This window comes from Phytophthora parasitica (assembly GCF_000247585.1).
Source record: "Phytophthora parasitica INRA-310 unplaced genomic scaffold supercont2.4, whole genome shotgun sequence".
Lineage (NCBI taxonomy): Eukaryota > Oomycota > Peronosporomycetes > Peronosporales > Peronosporaceae > Phytophthora > Phytophthora nicotianae.
In genome coordinates, this window is record NW_008648990.1 from 1180645 (window position 1) to 1205207 (window position 24563).

At 49.4% G+C, this 24563-nt stretch overlaps 15 protein-coding genes across 16 annotated transcripts; 6 read left to right on the forward strand and 9 right to left on the reverse strand.

The window, feature by feature from the left end:
• The first annotated feature begins 60 nt into the window (after positions 1 to 60).
• Positions 61 to 1518, forward strand: PPTG_03308. Of its 2 annotated transcripts, XM_008895986.1 has the most exons (3): positions 61 to 573; positions 635 to 964; positions 1032 to 1518. In XM_008895986.1, the coding sequence occupies exons 1-3, from the start codon at positions 139 to 141 to the stop codon at positions 1479 to 1481; spliced, it is 1215 nt and encodes a 404-aa protein (XP_008894234.1). In that variant the 5' UTR covers positions 61 to 138; the 3' UTR covers positions 1482 to 1518. The 2 variants fall into 2 exon arrangements, with proteins under 2 accessions (XP_008894234.1, XP_008894235.1); XM_008895987.1 differs by having other exon boundaries at positions 635 to 1518.
• Positions 1483 to 2920, reverse strand: PPTG_03309 (hypothetical protein). Its single transcript, XM_008895988.1, has 2 exons — positions 2348 to 2920; positions 1483 to 2283 (listed from the first exon to the last, which is right to left on the reverse strand). The coding sequence occupies exons 1-2, from the start codon at positions 2858 to 2860 to the stop codon at positions 1522 to 1524; spliced, it is 1275 nt and encodes a 424-aa protein (XP_008894236.1). The 5' UTR covers positions 2861 to 2920; the 3' UTR covers positions 1483 to 1521.
• A 103-nt stretch (positions 2921 to 3023) lies between these two features.
• On the reverse strand, positions 3024 to 4453 carry PPTG_03310 (hypothetical protein). Its single transcript, XM_008895989.1, has 2 exons — positions 3894 to 4453; positions 3024 to 3827 (listed from the first exon to the last, which is right to left on the reverse strand). Exons 1-2 carry the CDS (start codon positions 4389 to 4391, stop codon positions 3081 to 3083), a joined length of 1245 nt encoding a protein of 414 aa, XP_008894237.1. The 5' UTR covers positions 4392 to 4453; the 3' UTR covers positions 3024 to 3080.
• Positions 4454 to 4608: 155 nt separating this feature from the next.
• Positions 4609 to 5950, reverse strand: PPTG_03311 (hypothetical protein; the record flags this gene model as incomplete). Its single annotated transcript, XM_008895990.1, has 2 exons — positions 4609 to 5367; positions 5432 to 5950. The coding sequence occupies 2 exons, from the start codon at positions 5948 to 5950 to the stop codon at positions 4609 to 4611; spliced, it is 1278 nt and encodes a 425-aa protein (XP_008894238.1).
• Positions 5951 to 6052: 102 nt separating this feature from the next.
• On the reverse strand, positions 6053 to 7909 carry PPTG_03312 (hypothetical protein; the record flags this gene model as incomplete). Its single annotated transcript, XM_008895991.1, has 1 exon — positions 6053 to 7909. One exon carries the CDS (start codon positions 7907 to 7909, stop codon positions 6170 to 6172), a length of 1740 nt encoding a protein of 579 aa, XP_008894239.1. The 3' UTR covers positions 6053 to 6169.
• Positions 7910 to 8236: 327 nt separating this feature from the next.
• Positions 8237 to 8344, reverse strand: PPTG_21266 (hypothetical protein; the record flags this gene model as incomplete). Its single annotated transcript, XM_008896519.1, has 1 exon — positions 8237 to 8344. One exon carries the CDS (start codon positions 8342 to 8344, stop codon positions 8237 to 8239), a length of 108 nt encoding a protein of 35 aa, XP_008894767.1.
• Positions 8345 to 9591: 1247 nt separating this feature from the next.
• PPTG_03313 (hypothetical protein) lies at positions 9592 to 10796 on the forward strand (the record flags this gene model as incomplete). Its single annotated transcript, XM_008895992.1, has 3 exons — positions 9592 to 9700; positions 9809 to 10548; positions 10629 to 10796. 3 exons carry the CDS (start codon positions 9592 to 9594, stop codon positions 10794 to 10796), a joined length of 1017 nt encoding a protein of 338 aa, XP_008894240.1.
• Positions 10797 to 11358: 562 nt separating this feature from the next.
• On the forward strand, positions 11359 to 12241 carry PPTG_03314 (hypothetical protein; the record flags this gene model as incomplete). The annotated part of the gene is made up of 2 exons (XM_008895993.1): positions 11359 to 11979; positions 12050 to 12241. 2 exons carry the CDS (start codon positions 11359 to 11361, stop codon positions 12239 to 12241), a joined length of 813 nt encoding a protein of 270 aa, XP_008894241.1.
• A 182-nt stretch (positions 12242 to 12423) lies between these two features.
• Positions 12424 to 14452, forward strand: PPTG_03315 (hypothetical protein). The gene is made up of 3 exons (XM_008895994.1): positions 12424 to 12597; positions 12734 to 13047; positions 13133 to 14452. Exons 1-3 carry the CDS (start codon positions 12544 to 12546, stop codon positions 14232 to 14234), a joined length of 1470 nt encoding a protein of 489 aa, XP_008894242.1. The 5' UTR covers positions 12424 to 12543; the 3' UTR covers positions 14235 to 14452.
• PPTG_03316 (hypothetical protein) lies at positions 14437 to 15616 on the reverse strand (the record flags this gene model as incomplete). Its single annotated transcript, XM_008895995.1, has 2 exons — positions 14437 to 14838; positions 14894 to 15616. 2 exons carry the CDS (start codon positions 15614 to 15616, stop codon positions 14437 to 14439), a joined length of 1125 nt encoding a protein of 374 aa, XP_008894243.1.
• Positions 15452 to 17092, forward strand: PPTG_03317 (hypothetical protein; the record flags this gene model as incomplete). The annotated part of the gene is made up of 2 exons (XM_008895996.1): positions 15452 to 15598; positions 15652 to 17092. Exon 2 carries the CDS (start codon positions 15812 to 15814, stop codon positions 17090 to 17092), a length of 1281 nt encoding a protein of 426 aa, XP_008894244.1. The 5' UTR covers positions 15452 to 15598; positions 15652 to 15811.
• A 46-nt stretch (positions 17093 to 17138) lies between these two features.
• On the reverse strand, positions 17139 to 18471 carry PPTG_03318 (hypothetical protein; the record flags this gene model as incomplete). Its single annotated transcript, XM_008895997.1, has 2 exons — positions 17139 to 17597; positions 17656 to 18471. 2 exons carry the CDS (start codon positions 18469 to 18471, stop codon positions 17139 to 17141), a joined length of 1275 nt encoding a protein of 424 aa, XP_008894245.1.
• Positions 18472 to 18736: 265 nt separating this feature from the next.
• On the forward strand, positions 18737 to 21525 carry PPTG_21267 (hypothetical protein; the record flags this gene model as incomplete). The annotated part of the gene is made up of 2 exons (XM_008896520.1): positions 18737 to 19618; positions 19769 to 21525. 2 exons carry the CDS (start codon positions 18737 to 18739, stop codon positions 21011 to 21013), a joined length of 2127 nt encoding a protein of 708 aa, XP_008894768.1. The 3' UTR covers positions 21014 to 21525.
• PPTG_03321 (hypothetical protein) lies at positions 20432 to 22377 on the reverse strand. The gene is made up of 2 exons (XM_008895998.1): positions 21526 to 22377; positions 20432 to 21458 (listed from the first exon to the last, which is right to left on the reverse strand). The coding sequence occupies exons 1-2, from the start codon at positions 22312 to 22314 to the stop codon at positions 21024 to 21026; spliced, it is 1224 nt and encodes a 407-aa protein (XP_008894246.1). The 5' UTR covers positions 22315 to 22377; the 3' UTR covers positions 20432 to 21023.
• On the reverse strand, positions 22375 to 24211 carry PPTG_03322 (hypothetical protein). The gene has a single exon (XM_008895999.1). The coding sequence runs from the start codon at positions 24141 to 24143 to the stop codon at positions 22830 to 22832; it is 1314 nt and encodes a 437-aa protein (XP_008894247.1). The 5' UTR covers positions 24144 to 24211; the 3' UTR covers positions 22375 to 22829.
• Between the last annotated feature and the right edge of the window lie 352 nt (positions 24212 to 24563).

Below are 24563 nucleotides of genomic sequence, written 5' to 3' on the forward strand. Positions count from 1 at the left end.
CGTACTTTGTATACTGTATACGCAGTTTTATTTAAAGAAAAATATTTGCCAAATGGAATTCCTCCTATCCCAGCTAATCATACGATATCGTCTATGACATTTCGTAGTTTTATTTAAACGATTCGGGCGTAGGACGAGATGGACCTCGTGGAAGACGATCAGGTGCTGGAGGCAGCGCTATCCCTCGTGGAAGCGTGGGAGCAAGGAGAAGTCAGTGCGAAGCAACCAGTAACAGTTGCGAAGAAGACAGCCAAGAAGAAACGGAACTACAATCCGAATCGAGCACGAGAGGAGCAGCGCAAAGAACTACTGGCGCTGCGTGAAGAATTGCCAGCATTGGAAAAGCGTCTCAAAATGTTGCACCTAGAGATGGAAAATATGAATATCAGAGCGATGTCAGTGGGCAAACAAGAGACAATAAATTTATGGAGGAAAATGGCTCTGTATCAACGCCAAACGCGACTGAGCGCAGAGGAGGAAAACAAGCGACTGCGTGAACTCATTCGTGAACACAATGAAGTGACAAATCGAAGTATTCAACATATTTTGAGTAGTAAACAGGGGCATGTGGAGGTACGAGTTACTATTATTTTAAAAGATAGTATTTATTTTAACGCTATTTTCCTGATTCTAGACGATCGAGCGCTTGCCAGACCCTTGGCCATGCAGACGACAGTACCCTGTTCCATTGGGCAGTAACGATAATTATCTCTTCAAAGATATGGCTGGAACTATCGACTTTGTGCAGCGTCAAGTGCTTCGAGTGCTTGCACTCGATACGAACTCTGGAACCGAGACGGATGTGACTCTCTTCCCGTCGGCCAAGAACGCGCACCCCCGATTATTTGCAGACAAGATTTTGCCATATAGCGTCGAACTCACAGGAGACGTGGCGTGGCAGTACTTTGCACACTCCTTTAGACGACCAACAACTCGGTTCTATTACCACACCGAGACGAATCAGGTTTGTTTAGCTAGTAATAATCTGGTCGGATATTGTGCACTTACACTTATTCTACACTTACTCCTAGTCTTCAGGCCTCGTACATGACGATACAATCGTAGAAAGCTTTGGGGAGGAGCATCGCTTTGGTAAAGTTCTGTTCGACTTTAAAGTCAAGCAGATCGTTCGTCGTTATGTGGCTGCTGGTCGAGTCGTGATCGCTTGGCGAGCACTTTTAAGCCCGGAAGCATTTAAAGGCGAGAGTCTCAGCGGCATTCAATTCGAAGAGAAGGGTGCTCTTGTAATTGAGCCCTTTCAAACCGATAGTAATAGTGCTTGCGTCGTTCATACATGGCAAATGATCACTCCAGATATCACTGACAACGCAACAAAAAGCGGTCGAACCAAGTTGGTACAAGACATGACTGAGTTTTTACTTCAAGGCTGTAGACCAGAACGAGCGGTGGAGAGTTTGGAGCGAGCTTTACGTGCACAGTCGATGCAGATGGAGGCAACAATGATGCCAGTGGTACAATAAATCTAATAGAAACCAAAAATTCTATTGCTCTTTGAACATTTTACACTACACAATCCGCATTGTTTCTTCTAGACTGTTCAATCAGCATGTTCTCAATCATCTGCACTGTACTAGCAGACGATGATCCACCCAATACAAAATCGGTCAGATCTTGAACAAATTGGGAACTATTTATAGTCCCATTTGTGTTTGCCAGTGTCTCCGGAGTAATAACGTGCCAGATACGCAATAATGTGACCTCGTTACTAGCAGTATGAAGCTTCGTCGGGTGTGGGTGTCGAATGACACACGACCCTTTCTCCTGGAAGCGAATGCCCTCGAGTTTCTGTCCCTTAAACTCGGCCGGATCAATATATGACCTCCACGCGATCACAATCCGATCCGCTTCTCGATATCGACGGAAAACCTGTTTAATCCTGAAATCTGCCATCCGTTCCGGTGCTTTAATCTCCACCCCGAAACTTTCACACACTGTATCATCATGTGCCACCTCTCCAGACTCATCCTTCCGACGCTCGCGACTGTATGAAAAATGATACTTTTCGTGCTGGAACGCATGAGCCAGACACCGCCACGCAGCCTCTGCGGTCGTGTGGAGATCAAATGGCAGTGTCTTCTCTCCAAACACTCCTAAACACGTTCCATCTCCAGTATCTGCTTGGAAGAAAACCCTCGCTGCTTCATGATACACAGAGTCCACCCCCATCTCTAGTTCCTGGAAAACCTCCTGATCCGACAGCTCCAGTGGCACTCCGTGCACTCGTCTGGTTCGTTTTTCTTGTGTTAAGTTCGTTTCCATCACCTGCATCATCAATAAGTTAAGCGTTATTACTCAAAATTCTCATCCAACCTCAGAGTCTCCTTACCCGTCGTGCCACTCTTGTATTCAGCGCTCGTTGTAGCATTTCGCGCACTTTTTTCTGATCTTCCATTGCACATTTGAGTCTGCTATTTTCTCTTTCAGACGCCAGTCGTTGGTCCAATTGCCGCGTCGCCAGGTCCTTCCATACGCTCATTAGGGCGGATGACTGGCCACCGGAATGTGTAGTGGCATTTCTCAGCTGTGCGCGCTGTTGCGCGCCCTCTTTCAACGCGGTTAACTGCGTTTCCAACCCTTTGACACATGTGCGTAGGAATTGCACCTCTCGGCGCCGCATTTCGCGCGCTCCATTGCGATGTTTACTCGTGGTTTTCGTGATGGGGTGAGCGGCCTCGAACGCGGTCCATGCCGAGCTCTCAGCCAACGAACTGAAGGGCGACGCATGCTTGGACCGGCTGTGCGCACGCGGGGACTCTTCAACTGCCGCATTGTACTCGTCCAGCAGCGCCAGGACCTCCGTGAAGGCCTCGTCATCGTCTTCCAGCAGAGGGAACGACATGCTGCGGGGTATTGTGACTTTGTTGAATGGCGTCCGAAGCAATACGTCACAGAAGGCAACATCTGATTCTGAGTCGAGTGAGAAAAGAGGAGAAATGATATCCCTTTTGATAGTTTGGGGGCAGATGAAGACGGACAGATGGTGACAAGATGCATGAATTTTTGAGACCAAAACATTTTTTTTTAGTATTCACTGTTACTATGACTACATTTACTATGCCTCACACATGTTCTTCGTAATTGCTGTGACGCGCAGTACACTGTCCATCAATCAGCATGTCTTCGATCGTCTGCACTGTACTCGCAGACGATGATACGCCCAGTACGAAGTCTGTAAGGCCTTGTACGAATTCTGAGCTCATATTTTCCGGTCGTGTTTGACTCTCCGGAGTGATGACATGCCAGATACGCAAAAGAGTGAACTCGTCACTGGGAGTTTGCAACTTTGACGGCTGTCGAATGACACACGATCCTTTCTCGAGAAAGCGAACACTCTGCAAACTTTGGCCTTTAAACTCTGTCGTGTCGATAAAAGATCTCCACGCGATCACAGTTTGCTCCGACTCCACATATCGACGGAAAACCTGTTTAATCCGGAAGGCTGCCATTCGTTCGGGCGCTTTAATCTCCACACCAAAGCTCTCCCCCACTGTATCATCATGTAATATTTCATCATTCTCCTTCCGCCTCTCTCTCATGTAGGAAAAGCGGCACTTCTCGTGCTGAAACGCGTGTGCCAGACACCTCCACGCAGCCTCCGCTGTCGTGTGAACATCAAACGGCAACATCTTCTCTCCAAACACACCTAAACTTGTTCCTCCGCCAGTGTCAAACACATTTGCCGCTTCTCGGTACACATTATCAACCTCAACTTCCAGCTCTTGGAAAACTTCTCGATCTGCAGCTTCCAACGGTACGCTATGCACACGTCGCGTCCTCTTTTCGTGTATCAAGCTCGTTTCCATTGCCTATTAAATTTAAAACAAATTATGATTATCACTTTTTCCCAACCAAAAAATCCAATTATTGTGTACCTCTCGCGCAACTTTCGTGTTTAACGCTTGTTGCAGTATTTCTCGCAGTTTGTTGTGAGCTTCCAATGCACATTTGAGTCTGCTGTTCTCTCTTTCAGACGCCAATCTCCGGTCCAATTGGCGTGTGGCTAAATCTCGCCACATGCTCATCAAAGCCGCGTCTTCTGACGCCAATGTGGCATTTCTCAGCTGTGCGCGTTGCTCCACTTCTTCTCTCAACGCGGTTAGCTGCTTTTCTAAGCCGTCGACACATGTGCGGAGGAATTGCACCTCTCTGCGTCGCATTTCGCGCGCTCCATTGCGGTGCTTACTGGCATTTTTCGTGATGGGGTGTGCAGCTTCGAATGCGGCCCATGCGGCGCTCTCGGAGACGCGACTGAAAGCCGACGGAGGATTTTTGCAGATGGGAACGAGAGGCTCTTCAACTGCCGTGTTGTACTCGTCCAGAAGCGCTAGAACCTCCGTGAAGGTCTCGTCGTCTAGCAACGGGAACGCCATGGTGCTTGGACTCTGGCAATTCGTGGCAAATGTCGATTAGTGTCCAGTTTAACAAGTCCCAGAAGAAAAATCTGATTCTGAGTCGATAGAAAAACAAAATGAAAAACATGATGACGCCTCGTTTTCCGACGGTTCAGGGACAATTAAAGTTGGAAAATGGAAACCGAACTTATGCTTCAACATCGTGTTTAACAAATTGGAAAAAAAAAAAAATCTGTCAAACAAGTTCTTCGTACCCAAAATTGCTGCAACTTCGAGGAGATTGCGCGTCAATGAGCGCGTTTTCGATCATTTGCACTGTGTTTGCCGATGATGATCCACTGAGCACAAAATCCGTAAGGTCCTGGACAAACTCCGAGCCCATTTCCGAGTTAGTTTGACTCTCTGGAGTGATGATGTGCCAGATACGCAGCACAGTTAGTTGATCATTTGGCAACATCGTCGGATGCCGAACGACACATGAACCTTTCTCCTGGAAGCGGAAACCGTCCAGCTTCTGGCCTTTGAACTCCGCTGGGTCGATGTACGATCTCCACGCGATCACGACTCGGTCAGATTCTTCAAAACGACGGAAAATCTGCTTGATTCTAAAATCTGCCATCCGTTCTGGAGCTTTGATCTCAACACCAAAGCTCTCGCCAACCGTGTCGTCGTGTGCCACATCTCCTGAGTCGTTTTTCCTCCTTTCACGACTGTAGGAGAAATTGTACTTCTCGTGGTGAAAAGCCTGTGCCAAACATCGCCACGCAGCGTCTGCCGTAGTCCGAAGGTTGAATGGCAGTGTCTTCTCTCCAAATACACCTCCCAAAGTGGAACCATCCCCTGAATCCGCTTGAAGAAACACTCGAGCCGCCTCGTGATACACAGAATCCACGCCAAGTTCCAACTCCTGGAAAATCTCTTGATCCGATGCATCTAACGCCACTCCATGCACTCGTGTTGTCCTCTTCTCTGGTGTTAAGCTCGTCTCCATCACCTACAATTTCAATAGCAAGTCAACCAAAGCTCCTACTTTACCACCTCGAATGCACAGCTCGTACCCGTTTCGCGACTCGGGTGTTTAGTGCTCGCTCGAGCATTTCACGCAGCTTTTTCTGGTCTTCCAGAGCAGTTTGAAGCCGACTATTCTCCCTTTCGGAGACCAATCTCAGCTCTAATTGGCGCGTCGCCAGGTCCTTCCACATACCCGTGAGCGCCGAGGACCCGTCCGTTCCAGCAGTGGCGATTCTCATCTGTGCGCGCTGCTCCGCCCCCTCTTTCAACGCATTCAACTGCCTTTCGAGTCCTTTGGCACAAGTGCGAAGGAATTGCACTTCTCGACGTCGCATTTCGCGCGCTCCATTGCGATGTTTACTGGCAGTTCTGGTGATCGGGTGTGCAGCTTCGAACGCCGCCCACGCTGCGCTCCCGGACACGCGACTAAAAGGGGACGAGTGTTTGGTACAGCTATGAAGAGGTACAGGCTCTTCGACTGCGGCGTTGTATTCATCCAACAGCGCTAGAACCTCCGTGAACGTCTCGTCGTCTTCTTCGAGCAGTTGGAAGGCCATGGAGGCCATGGTGCACTAGAGAATGCCAAATAAAAGTGTTGAGACGCCAAGCAGGACAATGGGCAAAGATTTGATGAGCATGACCAACATGAACTTCAAGGTCTGGACCACCAAAAACAGTTAAACTGGGACTATTTTCTTGTTACTTCGACTTCGTAACTTGGTCAGGATGATCGATGGACCTACAGTTCGGCCGTCGAGACAATATTGAATACTAGCTAGCTGTGATCATGCACAGCGTTGGAAAAGGTCGCTCGCTACGTGATCGGAGCGCAGCGAGACGACGGGTACAGGACGGAGCGCACTCGTGCCGTGCGTGGAAGCGTTTAGTTGAGCTAGGAGATGCGCTTGTAAATATCCGTCCGAGGAGCGGTCGCGGCCGTGCGTTGGGGACGGGAATCGCCAGCGCTTCGGGTCGGCTTCGATCTCTTCTCGGGCGACGTCGCGAGCGCTGGTTGCAACCATAGATTGGTGCACGCACACGTTACAGAGCGTCACTTCACGCTGCACGACGTGAGTTGCGAGACGGTCGTCGCGTCTCGGATCGGTGACGCAGTTCATGACCGTCTTCTTCAAGCGGCAGGACGAGCACACGTACCGCCAGCATAACTGGCACGTGGTGGCCGGCTTCTTCTTCTTGCCGTGCGTACTGAACCACGTGCCACGCTTCTTGCAGGTCACGCATAACTTAGCGTCAGTAGCCGTCGTGGCGGCCGCCGCGGCCGCCGGCACCGTGACGGTGAGCGATCCGTGCCGAGCCTTTTGCGGTGGCATTGAACGCGTAAGACTTGCCAGACTGGTCTGGTGGGCAATGAATCCCATCATTTGCTGCGCCGGCGGCTGACGCTGTGCCAGCATCCACGCGAGCTTCTTCATCCGTCCGCACAACACGACCGTGCCGGTTGCTGCCATTTGGGCGGTCGTGGATCGAACAGCGGCATTGCCGCCGCTCAGACAGGCACGCGCGAACACTTCGACGGATCCACGGCACGGGCCCTCAGAGACGGCACCAGTGGTGGCGTCTCCGTCGCGGAATAATGTGCACATTGACATGTTTCCTCGCCGTACGTTGTGTCGGATGTGCGTTTGAGGGAAGTGCACAGAGTGACGCAGTTGGAAACCAACCCGTTCACCCGATGCCAGTTGCGTTGTACCCGTAGCCTCCAAGAAGATCAGATCTTCTCGAGAACTTGCGCCCGGTAGAGTTACGGGGTAGTGTAGCGGATGGTAGCGATGGTGGTCGATGGTCGGACCTTCCAGCTCGACCCACTTGACCGTCAAGGATCGGAACGGTTCGGCAATGCTAGGAGCGGTAATTGTAGCGAGCACGGCGCCGTCCGTGGTGTTGTCGCGCTCGTAAGCGCTTTTCACACGCATAGCGTCAGCCGTAGCGCCAAGAGCACCGTACATGGCGTCGTCCATCGAGCCTGGCACAGACCCGACGAGCTGTAATACCGGCAGCTCGACACCCGCGAGTGTAGTCGCCCCGGGGGCGACGTCGGAATCGTTACTGTACGCCGTTGACCTGCTGTCGGAACTATTTGTATTGCTATGATTGCTCGCAAAGCTGCCTGTACGTCGGCTGAAAAAGCTCGAGATACTACTGCAATTGCTGTCGCGGCTACCAAGACTCGACTTGAAGGACTCAAGGTCGGAAAACTCGGCGATTACGGAGCTGCGATGCCGGAAGCTCCGGAGACGCTCGTGTCGGCGCATACGACGCTCCACGTCCTTCCGTCGACGCTGTAGGAATACGCGCAGGTCTCGTTCGTGCTTGATGCACTTCCAGTAGTTCCCGTCTACTTTCCGACGATCCTGCTCGATGTACTTCTCGTACTGCACGACGGTGTTCTGTACGAACATCCGCGCTACCGCTTCCAGTTGCGCCTCGTCCTCGACTGCTAGCTGGAGCGGAGCAAACGGGCTCTTGAAGTCCGGTGACTTCGCTGGGCGGTGGTGGATACGCATTAAGCCAGACTTCTTGTTGCTGAGCCGTGTAAGGTCAATTCTCGAATGGAGCGGAGCGAAGGAGTTGGGACAGAGGCAAGCTGTGGGTTTTGATGCTGAAACGCTGAGCAGAACGCCTGGTCTGCAGTTTGCTCAAGATAGACGTTCATGTAGACAAAAGAAAAGTTGCAACGGCCATTAACGCCGCCGCCACACTAGCGTTCGGAGCCCATGATGGCTGGCGAAAGGTGCAAGTAGAGCAACGCTTGCTCTAAAGGCCAGAACAAGAAAGACGCTGCGTGTGGCCCCTTGTCACATCTGTCCATTTCTGGTGCCACACAATGCATATCAAGCGGAGTCAACACTGGAATAGCTCCGCAGTGGCGTGACAGGCGGCTCGGTCGGTACAGAATCCAGCATGTTCGACTTGCCACTGACACTTGTGTGCGAGCTCATTGGCGCCGCAAAAGACACAAACGCTCGGTTGATGTGCGTCAGTCAAAACCTCTGATCTCGAAAAAAAATGCCTGGAAGGAAGCACTTTGCCCGGCACTTCTCAGTCCAGTGCAGGAACAAACTAAAGTCGTTTTGAAACGATTCATGAGGAGATGCAACTGGTAGTTAACACACGACAACATTGTATAGCTCGATACATGCGTATAGTAATGAACCCCGTTTTCGCTGGTATGGAACATATCGTATTTGCAAACACATCAGGTTTCAGAATAAAACACAGAGGATTTTTTGCAAAAGGAACATTATATCCGGAGGTTTATCATATGTCCGAGGGCACGAAAATGGGTGCAGTACTGTATATGTATATTTGTATTTGGGTAAATGTGTATACATCTCTTGACTTAAGCCGAGTATTATAAATTTCACAATCCGGATATCAAATAATGACAACTATACGCGTAATCAGGTTATGTAACGGAAAAAAGGCAACTTCAAGTATGCCGAAAGACGAAACGAAAGGCCTCAGCTTTCATTCGGTCCGACCTGGTACCTGCTTTTCCGCACGGCCTATCCTCCTCCTAGTCAAGGCGGCTGCGTACTTTGAGCGTTGGCGTTACGCTCCTGCACAGTCTTGAAAGATATTGACGTGTGTGTCCTTTGAACGGTGGTCCATGACGTCTTAGCTGGCATCCCCGTTTACCTGAGCTCGAAGTCGTATGCAATTGTTCATATTTGAGATCCCGTGTTCACAGGCCGGCTGTACATACCCATGGCGTCCTTTATGTCAAATATTCTATGAGCCATTTCTTAGCGTCGACGCCAGCACGGAACGAGGAAAGAACGTGTTTGCTCCCTGGGATGTCGACTCACGGGGCTAAAGAGTCATCTGACGCATGGAGATAACTTCAACGCGGCTGCTTGATGCGACGAAGCGGACTTTAGTGTCGGCAACGGCGACCGTTTTTTTTTTTATGATCCCCTTAATTTTCGCTATCTGACAGACATCCTACCATCCAACCCATCGGTTAGACTAAGATGGAGCCTTCAGTTGGTTGTAACCTCGTACAGTGACTTTATTAATCTCCTGCCTACATCAGCAACGAAGGCTCTACAGTTGTGCATCAATAAACTTCTTGATAAGTGTTGGGTATCAAAGTTTGGTACGCTGGATAAATCTATTTTGGCCAATTAGACGTTTTTGTTGCCCTCCCTTCATGTTGTCAAAAGAAATTTTGTCCTCAAAGCGTATGACCACCAAGGCGTTCGTTGCCACGTCGACCAAGGGCGCGTTCCAGCGCGAGGCCTCGAAGTTCCGCAACTGGATTGAGGGCAACAGCAGCGCCACCTTCCCAGCCGGTTTGTGCATCTCCAAAATATTCACAACAACAAAAAAAAAATTCAACCGATAGTCCGTTAGTAGTGAAAACTGTGAAAATTTCGCCTAATGCGATGCTGTATTCGCAGAGAGGAACCGCTACCACCTGTACGTCTCATTGGCTTGCCCGTGGGCTTCACGTTGTCTCGGGGCATTGTATGTCAAGAAACTGGACGATATCATTGGACTTTCAGTGGTGCACCCGGTCTTCCAACGGACTCGACCCAATGACGACAACGACGCGCACTGTGGCTGGGCATTTGCCGACCCAGAGACGACGCCAACGCTACCAGGACCTTCGGGTCTTGGGTCTTACTCGTCCAAAGGATGCATCCCAGATACGGTAAACAACGCCAAATTCATCCGAGACTTGTACGACATGTGCACGTCTGAGCCAACTCGGTACACTGTGCCGTTGTTGTGGGACAAGAAAGACAAGACGATCGTGTCGAACGAGTCCGGGGACATCGTTCGTATGCTTAACAGTGCATTTAAGGCCTTGGTGCCGTCCAAAGTGGACTTGTATCCAGAAGAGTTGCAGTCGGAGATTGATGAACTCAACGAATGGGTACATGACGACGTCAGCAACGGCGTTTACAAATGTGGCTTTGCGACGTCGCAGGAAGCGTATGAAGAAGCTGTGGACAAGTTATTTGGCGGTTTGAACCGTGCTGAAGAGATCCTGGCTGCTCATCGTTTCTTGGTTGGAGATCGCTTCACTGAAGCTGATCTGCGGCTTTTTACGACGCTGATCCGCTTTGACGAAGTGTACGCGGTGCACTTCAAGGCCAACAAGAAGCTCATTGCTCAGTATCCGAACCTCAGCAATGTACGTGTGGTGTTTACTTAGTGAGAAAGCTGGCGGTTAACTAATTGTTATTTGCCCAGTACATCCGAGACATCTATCAGATGCCACCGATCACTAAAAGTGTGAACATGCAGCAGATCAAACTGCATTACTACGCATCCCACACGCACTTGAACACGTTCGGCATTGTTCCTGCTGGTCCCAGTGTTGACTTCACTCGCCCGCACGACCGGAACCGCTTCAGCAACGCCACACTGCCGAGTTTCTAAGCTTCCAGAATCCTCGATACTCTTTGATGAGCTTTCTCTTTGTTGCATAATACGAGGGTATTCTCTTGGTTACCCAAACTCGTAATCCTAAGATATCAAAACATGTTGACCATGAATTGGTATTTTAACAATAGGTAATACTAGTACTATCCTACTTTTTGATGTTGACGCACGGGGTTTTGTTGACCACGTGCGTCAGTGGAAGTTGCAGTCAAAAAGGGGAATTCGTTGTTCATTCTACAATTAACCAACAACTCAAGCATCCCAGCGGCGTAAACCATGGCAGCTAAAGGTTTTGTGTTCAAGACAGCCAAGGCGCAAAACAAGCCAGCGAGCAAGTTCCGCAACTTCATCGAGCGTAGCAGCGACGCAGCTTTTCCTGCTGGTACGACACCAAAAGCTTTAGATACATAGCAAGAATCTAAACTCTGCTATTATTCTAGAGAAGGATCGGTACCACTTGTACGTGTCCTACGCATGTCCATGGGCATCTCGCTGTCTGAGCACGTTGTACCTGAAAGGGCTGGACAGTATCATCGAGCTGTCAATCGCGCACCCGGTGATGCAGCGTACGCGGCCGGACGATAAGGACGACACCCACACCGGGTGGACATTTGTGGACCCAGCCACAACGCCTTCACTTGTTGGGCCTACAGGTCTCGGCTCGTACTCGTCCGAAGGCTGCATCCCCGACACTGTAAACAACGCGCAGTTCGTCCGCGATCTGTACGAAAAATGTACGACCGAGAAAACCCCCTACTCCGTGCCATTACTGTGGGACAAGAAGAAGAACACCATCGTGTCGAACGATTCCGCAGATATCGTGCGCATGTTCAACAGCGGGTTCGCGGATCTGGTGCCTTCGAAAATCGATCTGTACCCTGAAGAGCTCCGATCGGAGATTGACGAGATCAACGACTGGATCTACAATGACGTCAGCCACGGCGTCTACAAGTGCGGCTTTGCCGGGACGCAGGAACTGTACGACGCCGCTGTCGAAAAAGTCTTTGCCGGCCTTGACCGCGCCGAGAAAATCTTGTCGGAGCATCGCTTTTTGGTCGGCGACAGACTCACGGAAGCGGATCTGAAGCTCTTCCCGACTCTCGTGCGGTTCGACGAGGTCTATGCCGTGCACTTCAAGGCCAGCAGGAAACTCATCCAGCAGTATCCGAACCTCAGCAACGTACGTATTGCATCGGGAGCTTTGGTCATTGTAGCAAATCTAATTTATCTTTTTCTCTTCTGGTACACAGTACGCTCGCGACATCTACCAGTTGCCTCGTATGGCGGAAACGGTGGTGATGCCGCATATTAAAACGCACTACTACGCTTCACACACGCACTTGAATCCGTTCGGAATTGTCCCGGCTGGTCCGAACGTCGACTTTACCCGTCCTCACGACCGCGACCGCTTCACAAACGCCGTTGTGCCCACCATCGAGTAACTGGGGGCAGTTGATCCTCACTGCTTCATTATGGTAATACACAGTTTTCCATTTCGTTTCACATTTATCGTTTGCGGAACTTTCGGGATGAAATTTGCCACATGCCTTTTCGTGATCCACATTGGCAAAGCACTGGCTGACAACAAGCTCGTAGTTGAAGCCACGTGTCCATTTTTGACAAAATGTGAAAATCCATAATCGTACTTAATCGGATAGCTACAAATCGCGAGTGTAAAAAGGTGCCGATTCATTTGGGATTTCAACGCGACGCAACAAATCTGAATCGGCGGATAAGCGGCATCATGCGCGTGTTCGCTCTCGTCGCTGGCGTCCTCTGCGCACTCTGCTCGACCAACGTACGTACCACCTCGCGTTTCATCTCTCTGCCAACGCTCGGAGCTTAGTTCCTCCTACATCTCGAGTTTTCGCAGTTTTGCCACATTGCCGGACCATCATTCCGCTAACATGTCTAAAAATACTTGTCATTTTCAGTTCGCAGAGGCAAATCCCGACTCAGTGGCAAAAGTTCGCGTTGCCGCTGACAATGCGTTCGCCGGTGGGGACATGAAGACAGCAATTTCTCTGCTATCCAAGCTCATCGAGCTGGAACCCAAGAACGAGCGCAACTTCTACAAGCGCTTCCGGGCCTATTTGAGCGAGCGCAAGTACTCGCACGCGTTGTCGGACCTTTCATCGTCGCTAGACGTAAATCCCAAGTACAAACAGGGTCGACTACAGCGTGGCAAGCTGCTTATGATGCTGGGGCAGTGTGCCGAAGCCTCTCAGGATTTCCAGACGGTTGTTGAGTGAGTTTGGCAAATGTTTTCGTTATTTTTCATTTTGTTTTCATTACGTTTAACCCACTTTTTGTAAATTTTCAAAAAAATTTAGGTTGTACCCGAAAGATTCGGCCAGTGCTGAGCAACTGGATAAAAGCAAGGAATGTGCCTCGTATATCGACGAAGCGGAGCGTGCTCACAGTCGCGGAGACTACCAATCGGCCTACAATTACTTGTCACAAGTGCTGGAAGGCTCAGCCATCTCGAGTGTGCCACTGCTTCTGGAACGTGCGCAACTGAGTGTGTCACTGCAAAACCCTTACGACGCAATTGCCGATCTGGGATCAATTCTAAAACTGGATGCGTCTAATTTGATCGCGTTACAGATGCGTGGCGAGGTGTTGTACTCTCTGGGCGACAAACAGTCGCTGGAGGCGGCTCAGTCGCACTACCGACAGGGTTTGCACTCAGATCCCGAGCACAAAGGCATCAAGTCATTGTACAGACGACTCAAAAAGGTACTGAAATATGTGAATCGAGCTGAAGACGCCATGCAACGTGGAGCACACGCTGAGGCGGTGGAAGAGTGGCAATCGGCTCTAGAAGTGGACCCGGACCACTCTGCAATGAACAAGGAGTTCTTTCTCCAATTGTGCACGAGTGAGCTGCACTTGAAACACTTTAAAGAAGCTCGTGATGCCTGTGAGAAGACAGTGGCAATCGATAATGGCTACGCTCTGGCCTTTGCCAAGCTGAGCGAGGCACAGATCGGACTGGAGCTGTACGAGGACGCCGTTCGGTCGGCAAAACGAGCTGCTGAACTGGATGATAGCCGCGAATTTAAGGAAAAAGTGGCTCAGGCAGAGGCCGCGTTGAAGCAGAGCAAGACCAAGAATTACTATAAAATTCTGGGCGTGGCTCGCAACTCGGAAGCCAAGGAGATCAAGAAGGCGTATCGCAAACAGGCGCTGGAATGGCATCCGGATAAGCACACGGACAAGGATGAGGCAGAGCGGGAGGAGGTGGAGAAGCGCTTCCACGATATCGCTGAGGCTTATGAGATCTTGTCGAACGAGGAGACCCGTGCTAAGTACGACCGTGGCGAAGATGTCACTGGCAACCCGCAACAGCAGCAGCAGCGTGGAAACCCGTTCAGCAATGCACACTTTTTCCAGCAAGGAGGACGCACTTTCCACTTTAACTTTGGAGGCTAGAAGAGATGATGTTGTACAGAGCGATTGTGGAGTGGAATGTGACGGTGAGAACAGAATGGCTACAAGTACGTTTGGAGCGCTGGACTACGACCATTTCCTAATGAATAATGGTAGGTTTCCAGACGCCTACTGTCTTAATAACATTCGGTTTGTCTTGTGCCGAGTTTTTGTTGTTGCATCAAGTTACTGATGTGTTGCATTTTTAAGAAACCACTGCGTTTCGATCTAGAATGAGTCGATCAAGTGTTTGGTTTTCTAAAGCTTGGAGGCGGGAGATTATGAAAGTGTGGTACAACTTGATCAGAGAATTAATTGTCCCGCAAGTCTCCTTGGATGAAAAACATTGCGCGGTCACATTCACGAGGCTGTAGCTCACACACACACTGGTCTTGTCGTTGTTCATTGGCCGGATAAAGCCCCACCCTGTTTCGCAGGTTTCCACATTGAATAGTGCTCCAACGTCGGCGTGTACGTTCCATACGTGAACGATACGATCCCTCTCGACAAACTGCTTCACTACCATCCGCATGGCACAGACATAGTCGCCCAACGTGACCTCGAATTTCTGAATAGCAACGCGAGACGAGATTCCAAGTGGGAGATCCTAAAATGACCGCTGGTAAGTAATTTATCAGAAAATCTCTAAAATTTGAACTTACCAGATTTCTAAATTGAGTCGAGTCCATCGTTGCACGTTGGCAGCGCTCAAAATGCCTCCACAATGCTCCAACGCTGCAGTCGCTTCTAAACGGAGAAGAAATGCACGTCCGAGACTTGAGAGTAACTCCATAGTTCCCAATTGCGTCGTTAGAGTGGCAAATTGAAGCGTCTGCTACTTCCGAAGTAATTTTGTCAAGCCCAGCGACGCGAAGAACTTGATCCATGTTCGTGTATTGATCATCCAGACTTCGCGCCATCATTGCGAACATTCCATCGTCCTGCGTTATGTCATACGGAAGATTTCGAGACATCGCAGCGAGCACACGGGGCATGCCTCGAAGGAGCTCCTCTATCTGAGTGTTTAAATTCTGCTCGAGTGCATAGATGTCATCGAAACTCTCGCATAGCATCGCCTTCAGCCCAACGTTGGTGTAGTACCGAGTGTCTTTTGTGGTTTGTTTCTGCAGTTGGCTCTCCAGTTCAGCGGCTTGAGCTCGCAATCGCGCTATTTCGTGGTGAGGTCTATTGCGGTCAGGCCGCCGCTTCTTGCGTTTCTTCACTGCGGTCTGCGCTGCCACGACATTTGCCGTGTCTGTCACTGCTGCATCGCCTGCCACGGACTTCAAGTGATGAATTGGACTACTTGATGGACTCAGCAAACTCCAGACGTCGTCGACCACTGCCATGAGACTCTCTTCATCGAGGTAGGGCGACACCGGCATCGTACCGGCAGGTCTGGTCCTTGATAGTATGATAGTGATACACGTGGACAGGACATCACTACTCTTCTCCGATAATGACCAAGCCGCTAGTAATACTAGTCATGAGTCACGACTCAGCTACGAGAAACTCGCTCCAGTAGGCCCTTTAGCTTTAGTTTTCGCTGCGTAGGCGACTCCCAAAACAAGGATTACCCCATGATATCCTTGCCATCATCACGGTACTACAGAGTGAGATCCATAGTGGTCTCACTTCAGCTTTTTTTTTTTCTATCAGAGACCGAGGTGGACAGGATGGAGCTTATCGACACCGTGGATTTGTTCCTGAAGGACATGGACGAACTTGACAGACAACAGAATGCGCCAGATCGCACTGCCAACGTGGCAAGACGTCCTCGGACCCCGAGACTCTCCAAGAAGATTCCCTCGTGGCTCCGATCCAAACGCGAGTTAGAAGCTCTTCGACAAGAGAGAGAAGAGCTGGAAACTCGAGTTGTTTTTCTCCAGCTCCAGCAGGTGAAAAGGACGCGCCAGCTCGGGATCTCGAGAAAGCGCCTTGACCAGCTCCACAAGACCAAACTACGGGCCGATAACGAGCAGCAACGACGCCACGCGGCTCAGCAGGAAAATGAAAATCTGAAAAAGCATTTGAAGAATTGTCTCCAGGTCTCGAGGGCATTTCAAGTGGCTCTAGCGACGGGAATCAGAAGAGAACAAAGCAAACTAAACGTCGTGGCGCCTGCCAGCGTAATTTGCGCTGAATTAAACGCAAGGACACTACCGCAGTTGCAGATCAGCAGCCCCAGCACTTTTAATTCACTGGAAGACAGAGTTAACGAGCGCTTCGAAGGCTTTCAATCGATTCTGGACGAAATCCGCCATACTGCGATACCAATGGATAGTGATCACGTTCAAAGCGAAGCAGGAAATACGTTAGAGTACAAATGCACACGAGTATGGCCCTTTGATGAGCGTGCGACATCGAGCGCTGCGTGGACAATAGTCGAAGAGGGAGGAGCTACACAAAAGCAAGCGTCCAATGTAACGAAGCTGTCGAGAGACGTGCATGCCGTGGATACTCGCTTTGCGTTGCCACTACACGAACACGAAATCGCGACTGTGGACATCCATGGTGTTGCCAAGAGATTTATTTTACCCGATGGGTGTGTGATACTAGCAGAGGCAACTTCAGAGTGGACAGTTCGCCGTGACTCGTCGATTGTATGGAGTAACGAGTCTCGAGAGTCGATCTGGTGTGTGATCCGTAGATTTTCTCTTAGCTGTCATGAAGCTGGTTGCCAAGTGAATGCTGTTGCACGCAGCGAAGCCGTTCCAAAGCACACGATTAGCAATACGTTAAGTGCTTCGTCGGGCTTCACACAGGACGCTACTATGGCTACGTTTCGTCAGCTCATCGAATCACAGCGCCAGTGTTGGGAAAACAGATTGTGGGATTCGATACGCACGGCTAATACGTGACGATTTCATAAATTCCCGAAGTAAAAAAATACTCAAAGAATTTTACTTACTTGGAAGTATTGCCGTCGCCAATGCAGCAGACATCTTTCACAACTGAACCATCGTCCACGCATGAGGCCTTCTTGGAGCATATCGACGCATCCACTAGCGTATTCTCTAGTTTTTGGTATCTTGCCTCGATGGTTTGTCGATACAGCTGCATCACGCGCTCCAGAATCTCCATGTCAATCGTCGGTGTAGTGGTCGAACGCACTAGCACAAGACTTCGAAGGATACTGAGATCGGGTGAGTCTGTCGGCTCATAGTAGCTCCAACCGTACTCTCGAGTGGACACATGAAGTGCAGTATTAGGCTGCGGCCAATCGCCTACAGCGTCCCAGACGTAGACTAATCGATCTGGTTCTGCGAATTCCTTCAGAGCCAACCGAATAGTAAACGACACGTTATCCAGACGCACTTCCCGCTTCGAGACGATCAAATTTGACGCAATTCCAAGAGGCAGACCCTGTTAAATAAAAAAAGTTAGAATTTTTTTAAATAACATAAAAAATAAAATATCGTACCAGGTCTTTGCTGGACTGTACAGTCTCCGGTAGAATAGCTGACTCGCTCTCCAGTCGACGCCACATGGCCGTCTCTACACACTCCATCGCGTACGGTAGAAAAGCACAAGTTCTCGTCTTTAAGACGCAATCCGAGTCAGTCATAGAGGTCGGTCTGGACACTCGAGCGTCAAATATTTCGGTGGTTGCTCCCTTCACGCCAGCATCTAGCAGTATTCTATCCATACCCAGATAATGCTCGTCCACTGTCCTTGCCAGAGCCTGAAAAATCGCGTCGTCTTCCACTAAATCGTACACTAAATTATCACCCGAGACTGTGAGCGACTTTGGCAGAGCCTGTAGCAGTTGATCTGCTTGAATCTGTAGCAATTGCGCTACTGCTGTCGTGTTTTCAACGCTCTTCTTCACTTTCTCCCTTAGAGTCTTGTTCTTCTCCTTCAGAGCGTGCAACTCCGTCGAATTTTCAGGTTTCAAGGTCTTGAGTTTTTTCTCCATTTCTTTCACTTGTAATTGAAGGCGGTGGATCTCGTGGATTGGACGATTGCGGTCTCGTCGCCGCTTCTTCTTGGGCTTAGTACTGGGCCCTTTACTCGTCGCTATCGTAGCGTTGGCAGGCCAAAAGGACGGGCCAACAGAGGAACTTGATTTCGAGGCTGCTGGGGACGCAGAAACGACCGGAGACTGCTGCAAACATGAGTTTTCCTGGTCTACAATGTGTTGGTCATTGTCTGGTATTGCCAGGAAGTGCGATAAGCAGTCGTTGGTGCCCGAGGAGACTGACGCGGCCTCCTTAGCCACATGAGAAGCTTTGGTCATTGTTCGAGTCAAAATGCGGCCTTCCTTTTCCTGTCTATAGTGATATTGGTTCGTCTCTATCTCGATAGAGGGGATGAGACATGGAAACTAATTTCGTATTTAATTTCGTATTCCTTTCATGCTTAATTTCGGGAGAATAACACAAGAACGATGAGAAAGAAGAAATCGACATGGCTGCGGCGTAAGAACGAGCTTGCGGCGTAAGAACGAGCTTGCGGCGAGGAGCTCGAGGACTTTCTCCTGTTTATGCAGCTGAAACGCGTGGATGGGACAAGGACGCCTGGGTGAAGTGCGAGCTCAAACAGTGGCGATCGTCGAAGAGCGACGACGTCGCGAGGCGCAGCACGAGAACGCGGTGCTAAAGGAGCAGTTGCGCAATTGTTTAAGGAAGCGTGAGGAGCTTCAGACAGCACTGGCAATGTGCGATGTAGACCAATTGTACCGGACAATGGCAGTCTCTAGCGCTCTTGGAGTGGAGCTGGGAACGGGGAAGCAACTTCGATTTAGTCACTTGAGCATTTGGAACCTGCTGGAGAGGAGAATAGACGCAAGAATCAGCGAATTGGATGCAGTATTTATTAAGATGGAGACCGAAACAGCTCCAGCAAGGTCCGAATTTCGTACGTGCAACACAAATGCTCAAAATGGGGCAGTGGCATTCTTGTGGGTCGAGCTGCTGCCGTTTGACAACCACACCATTGCTTCGATGATATTGGCTCTGGCAAAGAGTGGAAAGTTTCCAGACGGAGAGCAAGTGCAGGCGGAAATACTCTCGGAAGATGTGGTTGCGATAACTGTTGTCTCCACGATACACCTTAATTCCGGCGGGAGTATCGAAATTAGCGGACACAAAATACTGAAGCGATTCGACAGACCAAAAGGTTGCGCGCTGCTCACTGAAACGTGCTCCGAATGGACCCTCCAGCTACCAAATTCAGGTACTTGGACGTACGCGATGCAAGAGGAGGGCTGCTTTGCGATACGTGAGGATCTAAGTGGAGAGCTGTGCCAAAATCGTTCCGAGCTGCGTCTACGTCCTAGTGAGTTTGCAGGGCATGAGAGAAAACATCCAATGGTTAATCCATGCATGGTACGGGAGGTCGTGGTCTCGTCATTTCGTGGACTCGTCCAAGCACGGCAGCAATTTGTGGAGAATGCTTTCGTAGATTCTGCTCGTGCATGAAGAGAAAATTGAACAATACCTCAATTATTCGAAAAATAATAAAAAAAAAATTTCTGCTGAACTTGAAGTTCAATTTGATTTCCAATTAAGTACGAAAGAGTATCATAATTTCAGAACGAGATAACGAATTACGTTATGCCGTCCTTGTCACCGTCTCCAGGCGCGTGCGATGACCTCCTGGAGAGCTTCCTGCACGACATGGACACCCTCGACCACTGCCTATCGAAGCCAGCCACCAGTAATCTTTTGTCAGCGTCCAAGAAGCGCAAACAAGAAGCATTAGCGGCCCACCCGAGTCAGAACAGAACTGAAGTCAAGAAGAAGCAGCCGTCGTGGTTGAAGCGCAAACAGGAGCTCGAAGCGCTACGTCAACAAACTCAAGCCATGGAAACCCGTGTGGTGTATCTGGAAATGAAACAATCATCTCCAAACAAGAATTTAAACGCCTTTAACGTACAAAAAGCAAAAAGCTCAGCTTTAGTGGAGAAGCAGCGGTGCATTGCTGCTCAGAACGAGAACATGCAGCTTCGAGCCATGCTACAGTTCTATACAAGACAGTACGAAGCGTTCCAGATGGCTATCGCGTCTGGAGAATATCAGCTAAAGGAGCTTCAAAGTATCACGTCGGGAGCTCTGAGAGTCGAAATGGGGGCAGGGAGACAACTACGTGCTTGCGGAACTCAAGTCTTTGACATGATGGAGAGGAGATTAGACACCAGATTCCACGAACTGGAGTATGCTTACAGAGCTATGCAGCAGCCTATGATCTCTACAGATACAGAAACTATACAAACGAGAAACGAGCGTGGGGCTGTGGAATTTACGAGGTTGGAACTACTGCCATTTGAGGAAGAAGCCATTTCTTCTACAATGTGGTCGTTTATCGAGGAAGGGAGATTCCCTGATGGGGAGCAGTCTATTGTCAGTCGACGTTCTGATGATATCCTGGCCGTCAACACCCGGGTCGCAGTGCAGATTGATTGTGGTAGTATGGTCACTATTGATACCCACGGCGTGGTTAAGCGCTTTATGACAGGTGAAGGGTACGCTGTCTTGATGGAAGGTTACTCTGAGTGGACTGTCGATAGTCCAGCGTCAGGAATGTGGCACCATACAACAAGAGAAGGAGGCTGCTTTGTGATGAGGGATTACTCTGTTGAAAGTGGCACTTCATCTGGAATCTGCCAGGCTCGATCACTGTTGTGTCTGTACCCGGACGAAAATTATGACACGACACAGAGCTATTTGCGGTCAGAAGAGAACTCAATCAGGGAAGTGGTGATCTCGTCCTACAGTCAACTCATTAAGTCTCGCCACCAGTTTGTGCAGAATGCTTTGTTCGACACCATTCGTTCATGAGGCAGATTTATCAACTTAGCACCTGATAGGAGCTCCCTCCGAATGCTGCGCTGCTCTTCTCTCGTACGAGTTGATCCATCGTTTGGTTCTCTAGCTGTTGAAGCCGCGATAACACCATTTTCTGATACGTGTTAGTGAGAGACTTGATACTCTCACAATTGTCGCGTGGAAACAATCCGTCAATAGTCGGAGTAACTAGGATACAGCCCACGCTGAGGGTAGTTTTCTCTCCAACAGGTTGGAGGTATCCCCATCCGTATTCGTGCGTCTTCACGTTGTGCACCGCCCCCACTTTTTGCCACTCTGCCAGCATCTTCCACACTTGAACAACTCGATGATTCTCAATGAATTCTTTCATCACCATCCGCATAGTGCACGTGTAATTGTCAATTGAAATTTCGTACTTCTGAACAGCAACTCGAGAGGATACATCAACCGGTAGTACCTACAATAAAAAATGTTGTTAATATTAAATTTCTCCATCGAATGCACCAAACAAGTACAAAACTTACAATATCACAATTATTTTGATCCTGTCGAAGCGTGACTCCTCCTCCGCTCTCAACTCCTCCCCATAAGGCTTTCTCCAGTGTATTTCTCTTAAATGGCGTCAAGAGTTGAGCTCGAAATTTGAGCATATCAGCCAATTGGCCACCCGTATACACAGACTTCGTGCGACTGACGTAACTCTCCACCATTTCTGAAGTCATGTCACCCAGTTCTGCCCGTCGAATGACACGATCCATGTCCTTGTACTGGTCGTCCACGCTGCGAGCCATATCCCAAAATATCGAGTTGTCTTGAACGTCGAACGGGAGAACACGCGTCATCATCAGAGGGTTTGGAAAGTCTCTTCCTAGCTCGTCTAGTTGATGCAATAAATATTGCTCAAGGTGACGAATGTCCTCGATATTTTCTTTCAGCATTGTCTTGAGTTGAGCATTGATGTTGCGACTGTGCAGAGCTCCTCGAGCTCGTTTACTGGCACTGGCCATTAGGGTCTGTAGCTCTCGCTCTAGTTCGCTACTTTCCGATTCCAATCGAGCAATTTCGTGCCATGGGCGATTACGGTCGCGTCGTCGCTTCTTCTTGGGCTTGTCGGGTTTTGGTTCCTGTTCTTGGTCTGTTGACGAAAAGGTTATGGCATTCTTCCCCATGGTAGTGAGCTGTTCGTCGGGCACCGCAACATAGGCGAGAGGGCTGCCAGGGAGAGTCTGATCACCCCATACATCCTCTATAATGTCCAGCAGGGCGTCTTCATCTAGTATGGCGCAGTCGGGCATGGACGTGGAATCGCCCATTTCCAAGGTCTCAATTAACCAACGATTGGAAGGGTGTTTACAAAACGGACATAACCAGATGGATCACTTCACACTCAAGTCATATTACTGGTGCAGGGCCTGACAATTACAAAAATCGGATCAGCTACAATTCAACAAATTTGAGTTAGCTGATCCGATTTTTGTTATTGTCAAATTTGAGTGCCGTAGGCTTCATTAAATTGGGCACTGTTCTCCGCGACAGTCAGACTTTCAAGGCCAACATCGATCAAGTTCATGTTTTCCAGCAAGACCGAGTTCTACTTCTGTAGTAGAGTTCACGTACATTCGCTTAAGCCCACCTAGCGCTGAAGAGCATCGCGTGGAACGTCATCAAACTTGGTGCAAATCTGGGCTTCTGGACATAATAGCTGCATGGAAAACAACACTTACGGCGAGTTTTTCAAGTTTTCAGCTCACATGTCCAGCTTATCGCGAGATGCGGCCAACAGCCAAACACTTTAATGAACACTCTACCAGCACTCGCAACTGGCATTTCAAGCAACCCTGGTGGTTCTTAAGCAATCGAACAAGGCGTTTTCTACGAACTGGTGGCGAGACTCGACAATCTCACGAAAAGAAGGAATCACAACGTCATTCACCGTGCGTCTAGCATTTTCTGATGGATCACTGGGCCTCAGGGTCAGCTCAGAGTGAAGCTGCGAGATATCGCTGGGATCACGACTCCCATTGATGCCATAACTGCGTATAACGAAGCAGCCTCCTTCATCTGTAGTTTGCACCCACGAGCCGGAGTCTTCGAGGTCAGCCGTCCAGTCGGAATTCGACTCTAGCAACAAGACTGTCCCGGTTGTAGTCAGGAAGCGCTTCATCACACTATGCGTGTTCATACTCACAGAGTCCCCGTTATCTAGACAAACGGTCAACCGTGAGTCCATCGCGTAAACGTCCTCGGAGCGTCGAATAATACGCGAATCATGGCCGTCAGGAAACCCGCCCATCTCGACAATCGACCAGATAATACCAGAGATCGCAGTCTCTTGGAATGGTAGCAATTGGGCACGCTTAAACTCCACTGTTCCCATATTTCTATCCCCATTTTTGTTGTAGACTTGAATGAGTTCTGTATCGACTGATGATACGTGTTGCGAAGTGTCATTGAGAGAGGCCTCAAGCTCTCGGAATCGCGTGTTTACTCGCTCTTCTAGCATATCAAAGACGCTTGGACTCGCGAGGCGTAGTTGATATCCTGCTCCGGGTTCCATGCGAAGATTCCTTGCAGCTGAGAAGCTCATAGTGATTAGTTGGTTCTTCTGTTGTGCAGCAGCAGTAAGGACAGTCTGTAAGTGTCCTGAAAGATTCACGTAGTCTTGTAGTCTGTTTTTCAGCAAATAATTTTCTTCCAGAGCAGCTTGGCAATGCTGCCTCTCTTTCTCAAGAGATTCTTTCAGCTCCAAAGTCACAGGTCCATTGACTCTCGGCGTTGTAGCCGGGATGCCCTTCATCCGCAGAAATTCCACTCGAGTCTTTAATGCTTCCGTTTCTTCCCGTAGAGCCTCCAGTTCCCGCTTACGCTTAATCCACGACGGATTTAATCGCTTCTTCTTGACTGTCCTCGTGGCTGCAGTCTCGAGAGTATTTCGATCTTGAGCTCGCGTTAGTTGTCTACTCCTTGGAGCTGATACGGACGATGGACGTGATACTTTGGCCGTTGATGCAGTCGCCGTCAGTCTGAGCTCGCGTTGATCAAGAGCGCTCATGTCCTGGAGAAAAGCCTCGAGAATATCATTGCATTCAGCAGTCGCAACACTTGCTGAACTCGAGGGGTTATGTAGCTCAGCTTCACGCATTTGTCGCCGTGAGTTGCTGCAAGGCTGAAGGTGGTCGCTGAATGCGTCAAAATGATGCCAACGCAGACATTTAAACGGTACTGATTCCAATTATTGTCAAAACAATTTTTACCTTACAGTTTTAATTTAAATTAAGAGCAACATCCATTTTCTGTTGTGACCCAGTGTATTTACATAAAGCAAGATTTTGTTTTATTTATCGATTCGGAGAAGCATGCCCTTTAGCCTTCTCAAATAATTCACCGGTTCGGCAAGAAAAAGAACAAAGTCGTCTGATGCGGCTACGAACTGGTCTGCTTGCTGCTTTGGGGATATCGTTTAGTTAACTTGTTTTTTTTTAGCTGTCATGCAAGCAAAAGGAAACTCATACTGTCTCTGGCTATTTCACAGTCGTGGGTTGCGAGTCTTTTTGTGCTGGTA

Coding starts and splice junctions, on each gene's coding strand:
- PPTG_03309 (XM_008895988.1), bottom strand. CDS start 2,860: ATGTCGTTCCCTCTGCTGGAAGACGATGACGAGGCCTTCACGGAGGTC. Junction 2,284..2,347: donor ATACAAGAGTGGCACGACGG/GTAAGGAGACTC, acceptor TTGATGATGCAG/GTGATGGAAACGAACTTAAC.
- PPTG_03308 (XM_008895986.1), top strand. CDS start 139: ATGGACCTCGTGGAAGACGATCAGGTGCTGGAGGCAGCGCTATCCCTC. Junction 574..634: donor GTAAACAGGGGCATGTGGAG/GTACGAGTTACT, acceptor TCCTGATTCTAG/ACGATCGAGCGCTTGCCAGA. Junction 965..1,031: donor ACCACACCGAGACGAATCAG/GTTTGTTTAGCT, acceptor ACTTACTCCTAG/TCTTCAGGCCTCGTACATGA.
- PPTG_03310 (XM_008895989.1), bottom strand. CDS start 4,391: ATGGCGTTCCCGTTGCTAGACGACGAGACCTTCACGGAGGTTCTAGCG. Junction 3,828..3,893: donor ACACGAAAGTTGCGCGAGAG/GTACACAATAAT, acceptor TAAATTTAATAG/GCAATGGAAACGAGCTTGAT.
- PPTG_03322 (XM_008895999.1), bottom strand. CDS start 24,143: ATGCGTGAAGCTGAGCTACATAACCCCTCGAGTTCAGCAAGTGTTGCG.
- PPTG_03321 (XM_008895998.1), bottom strand. CDS start 22,314: ATGGGCGATTCCACGTCCATGCCCGACTGCGCCATACTAGATGAAGAC. Junction 21,459..21,525: donor ATCAAAATAATTGTGATATT/GTAAGTTTTGTA, acceptor TTTTTATTGTAG/GTACTACCGGTTGATGTATC.
- PPTG_03315 (XM_008895994.1), top strand. CDS start 12,544: ATGCGCGTGTTCGCTCTCGTCGCTGGCGTCCTCTGCGCACTCTGCTCG. Junction 12,598..12,733: donor GCGCACTCTGCTCGACCAAC/GTACGTACCACC, acceptor TGTCATTTTCAG/TTCGCAGAGGCAAATCCCGA. Junction 13,048..13,132: donor GATTTCCAGACGGTTGTTGA/GTGAGTTTGGCA, acceptor AAAAAAATTTAG/GTTGTACCCGAAAGATTCGG.